Source organism: Ascaphus truei, chromosome 6 (genome assembly GCF_040206685.1).
Source record: "Ascaphus truei isolate aAscTru1 chromosome 6, aAscTru1.hap1, whole genome shotgun sequence".
Lineage (NCBI taxonomy): Eukaryota > Metazoa > Chordata > Amphibia > Anura > Ascaphidae > Ascaphus > Ascaphus truei.
This window is the reverse complement of record NC_134488.1, coordinates 130612487-130628409: the sequence shown is the minus strand read 5'-3', so window position 1 is coordinate 130628409 and position 15923 is coordinate 130612487. Positions and strand designations below refer to the sequence as shown.

The 15923-nt window shown below is 47.8% G+C and overlaps 1 protein-coding gene across 2 annotated transcripts in view; it reads right to left on the bottom strand.

Annotated features, from left to right (window-relative positions):
• Window positions 1–2178: 2178 nt before the first annotated feature.
• LOC142497908 (myelin-associated glycoprotein-like) overlaps window positions 2179–15923 on the bottom strand; it is a 43677-nt gene continuing 29932 nt past the window's right edge. The window contains exons 6-9 of one of the 2 annotated variants that reach the window (XM_075606328.1): window positions 13914–14106; window positions 12684–12777; window positions 10642–10831; window positions 2179–2556 (exon numbers count right to left, since the gene is read on the bottom strand). In XM_075606328.1, the coding sequence (XP_075462443.1) occupies window positions 10643–10831; window positions 12684–12777; window positions 13914–14106 (476 nt within the window). In that variant the 3' untranslated portion in view covers window positions 2179–2556; window position 10642. Of the gene's footprint in view, window positions 2557–10641; window positions 10832–12683; window positions 12778–13833; window positions 14107–15923 lie in introns of both variants that reach the window. The other variant, XM_075606327.1, reaches the window with a different exon arrangement.

Below are 15923 nucleotides of genomic sequence, written 5' to 3'. Positions count from 1 at the left end.
TCTTCATTTCTTGTTAACCTGTCCCTCCACCCCCCGGGGGAGAGGGGCAGAATAGGGTAACCCCTTCATTACCTTAGCAGTTAGTAAAGCAATTGTATGGCGATGCTTTACTAGGAACTAAGGCTAGATAAGATACTGTAATAAGCATGCAACATACAGTTACAGGCTGGTACTGACTGGGCTATAATGGAAAATAGCAGGTTCAATTCTGACCCTCACACTCTTGCTATGTGACTGAATGTCTCATTATCTGGATGTCTTTTGGACCTTCTCTCTCACTATTTGTTTCACTTCCTTCTGTTGCTTTTTCTTCTCTTTATACCCACTGTCACGTTCGGCACCCTGTGAGCACGTGACCTGCATACGGGACAAAGGTTAATACTCACGCTCGCAGGTGCTCCCACTTTTCACCCCCGCAGAGGTCCCTCAGTTGGACAATATCTCCCCTAAAGGACAAGGATCAATACACAGCTCGCAAGCTGCCCCACTCTTCACCTTCGCAAAGGTCCCTCAAATGAGTTCTCCCCTAAATCCTTCCCAATATACCGCCGCCATGAACAGCACACACGTGAGCATGTGACGTAGATATGCAATCAGGGTTAAAACACACGGCTACTCTAGCTACAGTAGCAGCAGCTTTTATTTGAAGCAATGCCGCCGGCCGGGTGCGTGTGCGCAGCGTGGAGACGCGGCACGTTGCGGCGCACTGTGACATCACAGTCACGTGCGCGCCCGGCTTCCCCGGGCTTCCCCGACACCCCTGGAGATTAAAGTAAGGTAAGTGGGGGTGCGGGGAAGCAGAGGGGCAGAGCAGGAGCCGGGTTCGGGGTCGGGAAGGGGGGGTAAATTGCGCGCGAAGTGGAGGGGGGGGTGCGTGGGGGAAACGCGGTGGTGCGCGGTTTTGACTGGCGGCAGCCGGAGTAGATCCCGGCATGCCGCCGGCATTACTTCAAATAAAAGCTGCCGCCACTGTAGCTCACCTTCCACCTGCGCAAAGTGTACCTCCAGTGAGTTAATATTAAACTTCTCAATTTCAATCATATCTATACGCTGCCACCACCTGGGATATGCAAATAAGAGATGTCAAATAAATATTTGCGAGGGTTTCAGGTCCCTGTTTATTATAGAGAAAACTATACATTTTAACACACCAAAAATCCGTTGTAGCAATTCTCTTCTTTCTGCTTAGCCGTCTGGCATTGTCTCCAATCTCTCCGTTTTGCTCTTTTAGGCTACGCTTATAGTGAGATGACTTCCAGCGATCGCGACCAAGGCCTCGCTCCGTCACGCTTACTATAAGCGCACGCGACGGCGGCAATGCATTTGTTTTGACACAACGTTGTGTCGCTGTCGCCGGCACTATAAGCGCAGCCTTATTCTGCGTTGAGCGCCTCCTGTTTCTATGTCTCTAGCTGTCATTATACTTAATGCAACAATTTAGTGGCACAAAGTATCAAAACGTAGAACTGATTGTAACAAGTGGAAAGAAATGAGTCACATTCCGACTAGTTCCCCTCTCACAACTGTATGTACACCCTAAGCACCGTTCATCATCCCACCTTACTACTGTGGCTGCAGCAGGGGCCCCCCAATCACCCTAACTAGTTCCCCTTAGCAAATGAAATTCCCGATTGTGAAATTGTAAATTGCCCCTTTGCTGTGTGGCCATGCCCCTCACACACCTGGCTCTTAAACATCTACATAGAAAACAACAACACATAACTGGGTGATAATGGCCAAAGCATTTTATACATATACTGCACATCTAGGACCGTGCCAGCTCCACGTATATATGTAGAGTTTCAGGTGTACAAACACTGTATATCCCCCATACCTGCTCGGTGGGACAGTACCCCTAAACATCATATCAGGGAGAAGCTACAGTATCAATCCCCATGATGATTTCTCACCTCGCCTCCTGTACGTGCCGTTATTACTCATGTTCTCGCTTTTTTCCTTCTTGTTTCTCCTTTCATTATTTCTTACAGTAGGTCACCTCCTCATTTCTGCTCTCTCCCTCTCTCTGTTGCTTTTCTAATCTTCCCCTCCTTCTCCACTCTGTCCTTATAATTAGAAGTACATAAAATACTGTAGAATATTGCATTCTTTTATAATGCAGAATATCGCAGCATATACTGCACCACCATAACCCACCAGCGGGTGCAATAACCTAAGGTGCAATCTGTACATGATAGCACAACCATGTGCAAGTGTGGGCTTTGTGTGTACACACATCTAACAGCAGTAACACAATATTGAGTAAAATCCCAGTTTCTGATGGACATCTTTTGGCCCTCCAGGTGGCTGTGCAGCAATGCAGCGCTCTGCGGATGCTTTTTCTTGTGAAGGAGAAGAGAAACTAAAATTTTTCATATAAAGCACGTGATCCAATCAGAGACAAAAAAACGCTTTTATTTGTTCCTTGCGTCACACATTCAGCTCAAGGTGATGATGTCACCGCTGGTCTCAGAAGTTTGCGTAAATAGAGTCTGGCTCAGGGGGAGGAAACACCGACTGATAACCACTTCCTGCCGGTTCCGCACTGCTCAGCTCCACCTACAGCAAGACACAGGTACAGCACCCTGGTGAGAGGTAGCTGGGTAATATACAGAATGTGTGGCAGTACTATCTTTTTTTCCTGGAGCCTTCACCCTTCACTTCCCCCATTATTCCCACAAACACCATTCCTTACACATTCATGTACCGAAAATGGATGTTCAAATCACACGTTTTACAATGTTTCCTTGCCTCGTTAAAGTCTGTTTATTGAACGTTACAGTTCTCTCATATACCTGTTACTGTCACGGTCTAAACACACATGCGGGTGAGGTTTGCTGGTTCTGTACCAAACACCTATTTCCTTCCCTGACGTTAAGGCTTTACAATGAATATAGTATTTCTGAGATTGCTGTAACCATGAGGGAGAGATGTATTCAGATCTCTCATCGGGGTAAAACTAGAGCAACTATATCGTACCAGATTTATCAGTAAAGCAGGTCCCATATAGAAATGTGTGAATTATTCCTCGTCACTCACGGGCGAATATTCACAGGCAGCTGGGTTTGAAGAAAGAGACATTCAGCTACCGATCTTTCAAATGAATGCAATCCCACCGGCGGCCACTAGTCACACATTCAATTAGCTCAGAAATTCACAATCTCTCCCTCCATCCCTCCCCTTCCCTCAATCCCTCCCTCTCCCTCCCTCCCTCCATCCCTCTCCCTCCATCCCTCTCCCTCCCTCTCCCACCCTCCATCCCTCCCTCTCCCTCCATCCCTCTCCCTCCCTCTCCATCCCTCCCTCCATCCCTGTCCCTCTCCCTCCCTGTCCCTCTCCCTCCCTGTCCCTCTCCCTCCCTGTCCTCTCCCTCCCTGTCCCTCTCCCTCCCTCCCTCTCCAGCAAAACCCATATTTCACGGTCTGGAACTCCTTGCAAATGTTGGCCACCGGCGAAATTTCATACATTTGCTTCACTTTTTTTTACAACATGTTTGCAGTCGAATATTCGGCCACAAATTTAATATTGTCTAAAACCTCAAAATGTGCGTCTCAATTGTTGACACATCTGCCCATCTCCAGTCCCATTGGATACTGTAGGAGCGAGTGCTCTGATACACACCGTCGGGTGCAGGTCTTTCCTCCAGTTTTGCAGCCGGAATACTTTGGGGTCTATTCAGGTAGCTTCAATAAGTGACTTATCGATAGTTTTGAGCCCTTTTCGAGTGAGTTTGCATGTGTAGCTATCCAGAAATATAATAATAATATGCCAAACTCGCTCGAAAACTGCTTCTGCCCGATCGGTAGCTCTGCCGCTGAGACAAACCGAGCGGTAGCTCCAAAAATGCCCAAATTTGCATTTTTTTTGCCAGATCGAGCTATTTAGGTAGCGCCGAGATTCACATCGCGCCTGCAACTCGCAGATTCTGATCTCGCCACCTTAACGGTGGTGAGATGGGATCCGCGATGTGACTCGGATGGAAAAAAAGGTATACTTACGGGAGTCTCCGGAGCCGACACATTAATATCAGCTCCAGAGACCCCCTGCTTCCATCCTATGTAATAAAAATACATTTACAGGCAGCGTCATTACCTTACAGCTCACCGCTAGGGTAATGAAGAGGTTAAAAACCAGTGCCCGGTTTGTTTGCGGTAGAGGGGGTGGTTGAAGGTTGGAGTTGCCCCAGGGTGAGTGTATAGCCCTACCGGGAGGATTTTGGCAGGAGTTAACCCCTTCATTACCTTAGCAGTTACAACCGCTAAGGTAATGAAGGGGTTAACCGCTTCTGCTACCCACCCTGTAGGCCCAAACACCCACAATGGGCCAAATAACAACTTCATAGTTGCTCCATGATGGGTGGTTAGGTCAACCGGGTGGGTTGCCAGAGGAGTTAATCCTTTCATTACCTTAGTGGGTAACCCCTCCCACTACCCACCCGAGAGGCCTTAGCACCCACCCCGGGGCAACAACCCCCTTCACCCACCACATATACCCCAATAAACATTAAAATACAATACAACAACCAATACTATCCAATACACCCATTGATTGCCTGTGTGGTTACCTATGCCCTAAATGGGAACAAAAAACCCCAATGGCAATGAATGGACACGGTCCTACCCACCCCCTCTACTCCCATTATTCACACCAATCCCCTCCCCCCCCCCCCCCCAACCAACGCATACAGTAAAGTAACGGGCTAAATCCCTATTATCCACATCTGGATAATAGCGCATTTGGCCAATAAAAATAAAACATTACATATCCAGCAAATAGCAACAATGAAAGCCGTCCTCGTCCTCCTAATCTTCAGTGGACATTGACAGTAAAATAATAAAAACTAACCACTGGCCTATAACCCTTTAATCACCTTAGCAGTTATTAACCACTATGGTAATTAAGGGGTAATTCCCCCGCCCGCTACAGACATTTGTCCATTTGTTTTCAAAACAAAATAAATTCACAATAAAATAACATTTACATAATAGTACAATACATTACACAGTAGCCAATAAACCCATTGATTGTCACCGTGCTAAACCATGCCCACAATATGGACATGGACTGCCACAATCTGGACATGGACTGCCACAATCTGGACATGGACTGCTACAATATTGACATGGACTGCCACAATCTGGACATGGACTGCCAAAATCTGGACATGGCTGCCACAATCTGGACATGGACTGCAACCACCTGGACATGGACTGCCACAATCTGGACATGGACTGCCACCACCTGGACATGGACTGCCACAATATGGACATGGACTGCCACAATCTGGACATGGACTGCCACAATCTGGACATGGACTGCTACAATATTGACATGGACTGCCACAATCTGGACATGGACTGCCAAAATCTGGACATGGCTGCCACAATCTGGACATGGACTGCAACCACCTGGACATGGACTGCCACAATCTGGACATGGACTGCCACCACCTGGACATGGACTGCCACAATATGGACATGGACTGCCACAATCTGGACATGGACTGCCACAATCTGGACATGGACTGCTACAATATTGACATGGACTGCCACAATCTGGACATGGACTGCCAAAATCTGGACATGGCTGCCACAATCTGGACATGGACTGCAACCACCTGGACATGGACTGCCACAATCTGGACATGGACTGCCACCACCTGGACATGGACTGCCACAATATGGACATGGACTGCCACAATATGGTCATGGACTGCCACAATATGGACATGGACTGCCACAATATGGACATGGACTGCCACAATATGGACATGGACTGCCACAATCTGGACATGGACTGCCACCACCTGGACATGGACTGCCACAATCTGGACATGGACTGCCACCACCTGGACATGGACTGCCACAATCTGGACATGGACTGCCACAATATGGACATGGACTGCCACAATATGGACATGGACTGCCACAATATGGACATGGACTGCCACAATATGGACATGGACTGCCACAATATGGACATGGACTGCCACAATCTGGACATGGACTGCCACAATATGGACATGGACTGCCACAATATGGACATGGACTGCCACAATATGGACATGGACTGCCACCACCTGGACATGGACTGCCACAATCTGGACATGGACTGCCACAATATGGACATGGACTGCCACAATATGGACATGGACTGCCACAATATGGACATGGACTGCCACAATATGGACATGGACTGCCACAATATGGACATGGACTGCCACAATATGGACATGGACTGCCACAATATGGACATGGACTGCCACAATATGGACATGGACTGCCACAATCTGGACATGGACTGCCACAATATGGACATGGACTGCCACAATATGGACATGGACTGCCACAATCTGGACATGGACTGCCACCACCTGGACATGGACTGCCACCACCTGGACATGGACTGCCACCACCTGGACATAGACTGCCACCACCTGGACATAGACTGCCACCACCTGGACATGGACTGCCACAATCTGGACATGGACTGCCACAATATGGACATGGACTGCCACAATATGGACATGGACTGCCACAATATGGACATGGACTGCCACAATCTGGACATGGACTGCCACAATATGCACATGGACTGCCACAATATGGACATGGACTGCCACAATATGGACATGGACTGCCACCACCTGGACATGGACTGCCACAATCAGGACATGGACTGCCACAATATGGACATGGACTGCCACAATATGGACATGGACTGCCACAATCTCGACATGGACTGCCACAATATGGACATGGACTGCCACAATATGGACATGGACTGCCACAATATGGACATGGACTGCCACAATCTGGACATGGACTGCCAAAATCTGGACATGGACTGCCACAATCTGGACATGGACTGCCACCACCTGGACATGGACTGCCACCACCTGGACATGGACTGCCACAATATGGACATGGACTGCCACCACCTGGACATAGACTGCCACCACCTGGACATAGACTGCCACCACCTGGACATAGACTGCCACCACCTGGACATGGACTGCCACCATCTGGACATGGACTGCCACCATCTGGACATGGACTGCCACAATATGGACATGGACTGCCACAATATGGACATGGACTGCCACAATATGGACATGGACTGCCACAATATGGACATGGACTGCCACAATATGGACATGGACTGCCACAATATGGACATGGACTGCCACAATCTGGACATGGACTGCCACAATATGGACATGGACTGCCACAATATGGACATGGACTGCCACAATATGGACATGGACTGCCACAATATGGACATGGACTGCCACAATATGGACATGGACTGCCACAATGGCAACCTAAAAAAAACGTAATATAAAATACATTACAATTAAATAAAAACAAACCTTTGCCAAATACAAAGTGTAGTTGGGGTTACAAACAGAGGTCAAGGCAGACAACGAAATGGCATCATCAGGGTTACAAGCAGAGGTCAAGGCAGGCAGCGAACAATAGCCAGGCAGGAACAGGATTGGAACAGGGTCTCAGGACTCAGGAACAAAAGGGGCAAGCCAATTACAGGCAAGGACTTTTAATAATACTAAACCAAATTGAGATGGGAGGGGGTAACCAGACTCTCTAATAAAGGTCAAGTTCAATTTGGTTACCCCTGTTCCGTGTATAAGGGCCCCAGAAAGTCAGCTCTTGGACCCAGTAACATTGTATCACTGTGTTATACTGTATGTATTAAAAGTATTTTTTGTTTTTTTCCTTTCCGGGCATGAAATCAAGCAGGGATTGCTAGGGGATGAGTTTCAAAGGTTTTTTTTGCGGAGGAACCGTTGACAGAATGTGCCTAGGAGGTTGGGGTCCGGAGTTACGGATTCCCCAATAAATGTACCCGGGAATCATGCCTGATTCTCGGATACATTTATGCACATTTCCCGGCAATACCTCCCCTTGAAAACGCAAGTGCGACTCACCACTAAGGTACCCTGCTTCAGCACAGCCCAGAGTTGAGAATGAGGCACAGGGATAAAACATGTATTCCTGTAACTGAGGAAATCCCTAGATTAAGAAGGGTAACCCAGCTAGTGCCAAGGTGACCCACAACCAGTATAGGGTTTGTGGGTGCCCCAACCGTATATAAGGTTGAGGGGGGACTCTGAGAGTCCAAACTGAGTCCAAGAGGAAATGTGTGGGGAATAAGGCAGGTAGAAATAAAACTGCAACATTTTTCCTTTTCTATTCCCTGTCCCCAAGACTCAGAAGTGTATTACAAGATACTTTAATATAATGAAATGTGCTTTTTACATTCGGAACCGATGTCCAAACAGGCTGCCCGAGCTAACTCATAGGTGTCAGTGAGTAATCCCAGAGGTGTGAATAGCATTTGGTCAGCGGGGAAAGGCGGAGTACCAGGTCCGGAGATCAATGGCAGTCCTCCAGGATGCCACTTGTTCTGCCAGACCTGATGGAGCCTTCACAGCGGGTGGCATTGAGATAGCCAGGGAGAGAGGTGGCAGGCTTGCGCATGTCTCTTGGCTATTTCAGATTTCCCACTGACCCGACTTTTCTAGCTGGCCTGGCTCTGATTGGTTGCTCACACACGTTTATTGGCTGCTCAGTTTTGTGAATGAAACTGAGCATACTATAAAAATCGATGAGCCAATCAGATTTGCGGTTCCCTGTAGTAAGAGCGCGGGCGGGCTTTTCAAAGTTGCTTCTGTGTGAATAGCAGAGCAACCGGCTTCGATTTAGAGCCTGAAAGCCTGCCCGCCAGAGTCTAAGTCCAGCATTTTTCGCCCAAGTTCTCAGAATCGAACATAGCGGCCGTGGCTGGGATTTTATGCCGATTTGCGTTCCAGGAGATTTGGACTAACTCGCGGTCAGGAGGGACCAGGTTCTCAGAAGAGAACGTAGCGGTGGTGTATGGAATTTTATGCCGATTTGGGTTCCATGAGATTCCGGGCTAAGTCCCGGTAAGGGTAAAACTCTCCCATAGAGTTCCCTGCACCTAGGAATGTCTAGTTTTCACCCCCAGTCGCAAAGTAAGTGTGTCTTTGTGTCTGTATTTTGTGTATCATTGTGTGCAAGCGAATGTATGCCGAATGAATTACAATTTATTTCATTACCTTGTTTTGCTCAATGAATGATCCCGGTAAAAAGGTGTAAATAACCTGGTCTCCCGTGACACAAATACCAGCCAAAACATAAGCAACAAGCAAAGCAGAAGTCCAGCAGAGGACAAGCATAAGGCTGCGGTCAGGGTAATGCTGAGCGCGGTGGTGCTCGAGCTCGGCGCTCATTTTGTTGGGGGATTTGTGGCAAGCCAGTTGCGCGCTTGAGGGGGCAGGGGGCGTGGCCATGACGTCACATAGCTGGTTCGCCCCTCATCGGGCGAACCGCTCACATGACGCACCAGCGAGCGGCAGAAACAAATTCACGTGTCTTTGCAAGCAGCTGAGCGCCGTGCGCTCACGGCACACTCACGCTGGCCACACACATTGTAGCAATGCCTAAGGGGTGAGCAAGGGTCAGAAGTAGTAAACAATGGCAAGGCAGAGACTGCAAAGGGAGGTTTATAACGGCAGAGGACTGGTACAGAGAGAATCTGAAACAGGTCAGGTGGAAGCGAGCAGCACTCGGGGAGAGGAGCAGCAGTCCCAGTGGACGAGTGGCGGAACTGCAGGATGGGAGTACAGCAGGGTGTTTCAGGGAAGCTGACATTGTGCCATAGGAAGAGGTGGTTGGACTCTGCATCTCCCACGAAGAAAACCACGTGCTTTCCAGGGAGAGATAGCTATGTGTATCTTAAAGAAAGTGTTGTGCATGTCTCTCTGAGAGATAGCTGTGTGTCAGGGAGAGGTAGTGACTCCAATGGAAGAAAGCTGCAGACATTATGCAGAGGTAGCTGTGCATGTATCAGTAAGACAGGCTGCGAACTTCCCAGAAAGAGAGACACACACCTCAAAAGGGAAAGAAAGCTGTGTACATTGTAGCAATAAATAGGGGTGTACCACAGGAAGCAGAGACGTGTGCATGTTTCAGAGCGGTGAAGCTGTGCGTGTGCATGTCTCAGAGCGGTGAAGCTGTGCGTGTGCATGTCTCAGAGCGGTGAAGCTGTGCGTGTGCATGTCTCAGAGCGGTAAAGCTGTGCGTGTGCATGTTTCAGGGCGGTAAAGCTGTGCGTGTGCATGTTTCAGAGCGGTGAAGCTGTGCGTGTGCATGTTTCAGAGCGGTGAAGCTGTGCGTGTGCATGTTGCAGAGCGGTGAAGCTGTGCGTGTGCATGTCTCAGAGCGGTGAAGCTGTGCGTGTGCATGTCTCAGAGCGGTGAAGCTGTGCGTGTGCATGTCTCAGAGCGGTGAAGCTGTGCGTGTGCATGTCTCAGAGCGGTGAAGCTGTGCGTGTGCATGTCTCAGAGCGGTGAAGCTGTGCGTGTGCATGTCTCAGAGCGGTGAAGCTGTGCGTGTGCATGTCTCAGAGCGGTGAAGCTGTGCGTGTGCATGTCTCAGAGCGGTGAAGCTGTGCGTGTGCATGTCTCAGAGCGGTGAAGCTGTGCGTGTGCATGTCTCAGAGCGGTGAAGCTGTGCGTGTGCATGTCTCAGAGCGGTGAAGCTGTGCGTGTGCATGTTGCAGAGCGGTGAAGCTGTGCGTGTGCATGGAATGAGCAGTTACCTTATGCATCATGGGCCTGCATGGGAAATTTGCATACATCTCCTCTGTCCCACTGGTATGTGCTGCGTTGGGAGAGACATGTGAGTGCAGCTCCTCCATCCCCAAACCATATACTGAATTGACAATGGTCTTTTTCTTTGGATCTTTGTAAACTGAGCAATCCTTTGTATCTGGAGACCCTGTGCTGGTTCTGTAGGAGACAGGTGGACTGTTACAGTGGTATGTAACTGTTCCTCTTAAATTACTCCTCCCTCACAGTGATATACATAACTATCATCTATTCCGTTTGTATCAATGGATATGATATTTCTATAGTGCCACCAATGTACCCAGTGCTTTACAGAATTCCAATACAGACAGCACATGGAGGTAATATACTAAGTTTCACAGTGCATTAGAAATAAAGATAAACAATGGGAAGTACGGAGTTCCCGCCCCATAGAGTTTATAATCTAAATAGAATATGGATGGGACAAGGAGAAGCCACGGGCCTAAAGTACCCTAATACGTCTTTGAGGAGAGCAATTGTCAGGCCATCAGCACAGCAGAAGGGACAAGAAAGATCAGGGCCGCCGACAGGGGGGAGAGCCAGGTCAAGTGTCCTGGGCCCGGTGCCTGCGGTGGGGGCCCGGCAGCCGGTCCTTGCGTTGCCGCCAGGCCAAGCTCTCCACAGCTGCAGGCCTCCCTCACCGACTGTCCCACACCGAGATTCTGACACTAGTGCTCGCCGGGCCTCTCTGGAAGAAAGCTGGGCCCAGCTTCTGATGTGCGCCGCCGGCATGAGAGAGGCCCGGCGCGCCCCGGCATCAGAAAACAGTCCGTGAGGGAGGCCCGCAGCTGGGGAGACTGGGGAGAGCTAGGCCCGGCGGCAACGAGAGGAATGGCAGCCGAGGCAAAGAAGTCGGGGAGAGCAGAGGCCTGAGACCATCGCCAAGGTAGGTACGTTTGTATTTATTTGTTGGGGGGTTTTAATATGTATTTGGGGCTGGGGGGGGGGGGGTTCTGGAAGTTAAGAATAATATTAGGGGTGTAAGATACAGTTGTGTACCATCTGCATGGAGCTGATATTTTGAACCAAAGGTCCTAATAACATTTAAGAAAAGAGTGAAGAATTTGCAGGCGTAGAGGGTGGTCTACAGTGATCAAAGCAGCAGAGAGGACGAGCAAAAGGAGAAGGGAGGAAAGCATGTGAGATTTAGCGAGGACACTTTTAGTGTAAGGGGTGGTTCATTGGGGCTCGTCCAGGGTGGCGCCAAGCTGAGTCACGTTGCGACAGTGCGTGTGGCCTGCGTGAGCGCTGCCCCTGCGCGTGCCCGTGAGCTGTCCTCGGCGCTCAGTTTCAAGAGTACAAATCCTTTGAATCTGTAGCTCCGACTTCTGATCACATGACCTACTTTACCCTATCAGAGGACAGCGAGTAAACAACCAATGCAATACAAGCTCCCAATGCTCCCAGTGCTTGTATTGCATTGGTTGTTGGCTTGCTGTCCTCTGATAGGGTAAAGTAGGTCATGTGATCAGAAGTCGGAGCTACAGATTCTAGCTGAGACCATTTCAGTTCTGTGACAGGTAAGGAGTCCAGGACAATGAGGCGGGTGTTAGGAAGTAGAGTGTGAGATGCAAGGGGGGGGGGGGGGCATAATGGATTAGATCTGCTTTTGCCTTAAACTAGTCAGCAAAGTCTTGAAATGGAAAGAGAGAAACAGGAATAATTAGGTCACAGGAGGGAATTAAAGATAACATTTTCTCTATGTTGGTTAGATTTGTAAGAATTCATTCGCATAGAAAAGTAATACTGTTTAGACAGAGCGCAGAGCTGAAGCAGGTAAGGAAAGTGTTGTAGTGGAGGAAGTCAGTGAGAGTGTGGGATTTCCTCCAGCGGTACCCAGGAGCGAGTGCAGGATGTTAGGAAGGATGTACACGTACCTACTTTGTAAAACACAGTCCTCTCTCACTCCACTCCTCATTCACTTTCATGTTTATACAGTATCACCTCTTAAACACGCACAGTTATCACTCACCCAGTATCTCTACTCTCTTACCTGCGATATCTGCACACTATCAGAGCCACCGTGACTCCCAGCCCCAGGACACCCGCTGACGCTCCGAAAATCAGAAGATACATTGTTACATCCACTAAAATAACAACACGTTGGTCACTGCAGCGTGAAGACAGTTTCCGAAGGTCACGTTGTGCTACGTTTTAAGTTAAACTTGGCTGCTTTGTCACTACTTCTGTTTCCAACTAAGTGGAGATGACCATCTCTGTAGCTGCCTAACGACACGTCCATGCTTAGCGCGATGGCGCATGCAGCGTGAACAAATGGGCGTGCCTCAATGAGGACGGCGGTAGAGCGTGCGCTGGGGGGACGGCACGGCCAAATTTTTTGCGCGTCAAGATAATTTGATTTTGTCACGCGACGGTCAGGTCACGTGAGCGGTTCAGCCAATGAGGGCGAACCAGCGCCGTGACGTCACAGCGACGCCTCCCCATAGGCCACATATCGCCTCTCCTGCAGGCGCGCACACGCCTAGCATGGCCTCGGCCTGACATTATGACGGATACTTTGAAGACTTAGTATTAATGTCCGTACCTAAATAATCATCATTATGAATCCTTGACTCACAATAGGTGCCTATAATGCAATATAGGGGGCTTAAATGGTCAATAGAGTGATTAATCAGTAGTCAGAATTTACAACACCCAGTGGGGTCTATTCACTAAAGTCTCCCAGCTGCAAAGGTCGGGCAAAACCAACGCAAAAACCAGAGCTGTATTCATCAAAGAACAATAATCCAATTGATTAGGCGTTTTCCTTTAATAAATATGGTGCACATACTGTAGTTTACACAGACTTTGCACAGACTTTGCCCCAGTTTTGTAGCCAAAGACTTTAGTAACTAACCCCCAATGTTGGCTATTCCAACTGTCAGGCATTTACATACTTTACTTCAAGTTGATATGGAAACGCCACGTCTAAATTGGAGCAGAAATGTTCTGAGCTCCCCGCTACAGATTTAAGCTGTTAATGTTGTCTGTGAAAGATAAACACTAATTTGCTTAAAACTTTTGAAGGAACTTTTGTGGAGCAAACTGGGACAGATTTGCACCTCTCGAATATCTGCATTGTATTATAGTTCATTACATTCGGTAAGTACATGGTTTCCTCTGTATGAAGTATTACATCTTACAGTAAAGAGGCAGAGCCATTCCTGCAGTCCCTTCTTCATTAATAGAGTAACACCAAACTTCGCCCATAGAGGGCACCGACCCTTTAAGGATGCTCTGTGTCACATGACCAGTAGAGGAAGAGTTCAAGACAAATCCCTCTCCTGATTGGGTTATGTTACGTTCCGGGAGGCGCCAGATGATGGAGGCAGGGGGATTGGCATGTACCACACATTGGCACTCTACCCCATTCAGATTCAGTCTGCAGTGCGATTCTGGGGTGATATCTGGCTTGTCTGGAAGAAACAAAAACATACAAAACAAACCAAGAGCCATTAGGATGCATAATGACCCAGGATACTGCACCACTACAGGGTGGAGTACTGTCACAGATAGAAGGGATGTATGTGCCCCATAGTGCTGTGTGGACCCATTGAACATACAGGATGTACATACAGTATGTCCTATCAGAGTATGTCCTAGTACAGAATGGGCTATGTACAGTGTCCTTCACCAGGGCTTAAAACTAACATTTTTAAGATAATAAAGCAGTTCCTCCAACATTTTGCACATAAAAATAGAATAAAGATTACTGCACCTGGTTAAAGGCACTTCTAAGCAATTCCTGTGAAAATCCTTTAACCTATGCAGCTTGCGACACACATGAAAACGTAATGATAGGTACAGTACAGCTGGTCAGACAGGATCCTGCTAAATAATGTAGGAACAGCTGGGTGTGAATGTAGTTGGATTGATGTGCAGTGTTTTGTGTCTCCTCAATGATGGGAAATGATTGAATTAACTTATCAAGGAGAAATTACGAAATGCTTTCTCTAGTACAGTGTTTCCCGACTCCAGTCCTCAAGGAACCCCAACAGGTCAGGTCTTAAGGATATCACTGCTTCAGCACAGGGGGGTCAGTCAAAATGACTGAGCCGCTGATTGACCCACCTGTGCTGGAGCAGGGATATCCTTAAGACCTGACCTGTTGGGGTTCCCTGAGAACTGGAGTCGGGAAACACTGTGCTAGTACCATCATCACTCTTGAAAGAAATGACAAATGAAGTCTGTAATTTATTAATGAGTCCGCTAATTAAACTTCCTCTACGTACGGACTTTAACATTGCATTGCAAGTATAGGTAACGTGTGGCAAGGCACAACAATAGAAACAAAGTAACCCTATATTGCCTCCTAATTATTTAATTATTTATACACAAAAAATACATGGTTCAAAAAGAGGGTGAATCGAGTAAGAGTTGGAAAAAGCAAATAGTATATAAAACATCTATTGCACATACAGTACAAATACTTATTGCGCATTCAGGTCTATGGAAACACCTAATGTAAGCGTGAGTAATGGTGTGCAAACCTTAAGGGAACCAACTGGATACCTCAAGTAACTAGTGTACATATAACTACCACACACTAAGAGGGGAGCCCCCGCACAGCTAGAGAGTAGGAGTGAGGTGCTCACTAGGTAGGGTACAATAGCATAAACTTGAAGAAAAAGGAAACCTAGTGAACGAGCACTCAATCACAGCGAGAGTATTATGGTAATATTAAAATTATTCTTTATTGTCATCAATGAATATAAAATATAGGGGTTTCAAATCAAACAGCATTGACTGTGACTGTAATCAGAGTGACATTGCTGTAACAGCTCTGTTGATTATACATATGGGAGATTCATGACCAATAGTCAGAATCTCATGCTGTAAATTAACAGCCTGATGTGAAATAGAGTAAAGGGGCCAGTATTGACACTGCTGTATAGTAGAAACTGCCTCAAACGCCAATGGTATCTATTAATGAAATATAAGTAAATATAACTAGGTGGGTATGGGCTAAAATACCAAGGCTAACCTGCTAAAACCATAACTAATGGTAAATGCAGATATACCTCAGAGTGTAAGGAGAGGTAAGACCGGCAATGTGCAGTGTCCAAATAGTGTTTGGGCACTGCCGAGCAGAGAATGTCTCCCTCCGTGGGGGCACACAGCCGCTGTACCGTCAGCAGGGATTGAACTGTACAGTATTCACTGCTGCGGAGGGTAAGTATGAGGAGGCAGTTAGTACATATACAGATAATACAAGGATCAAGGAGGCAGTATG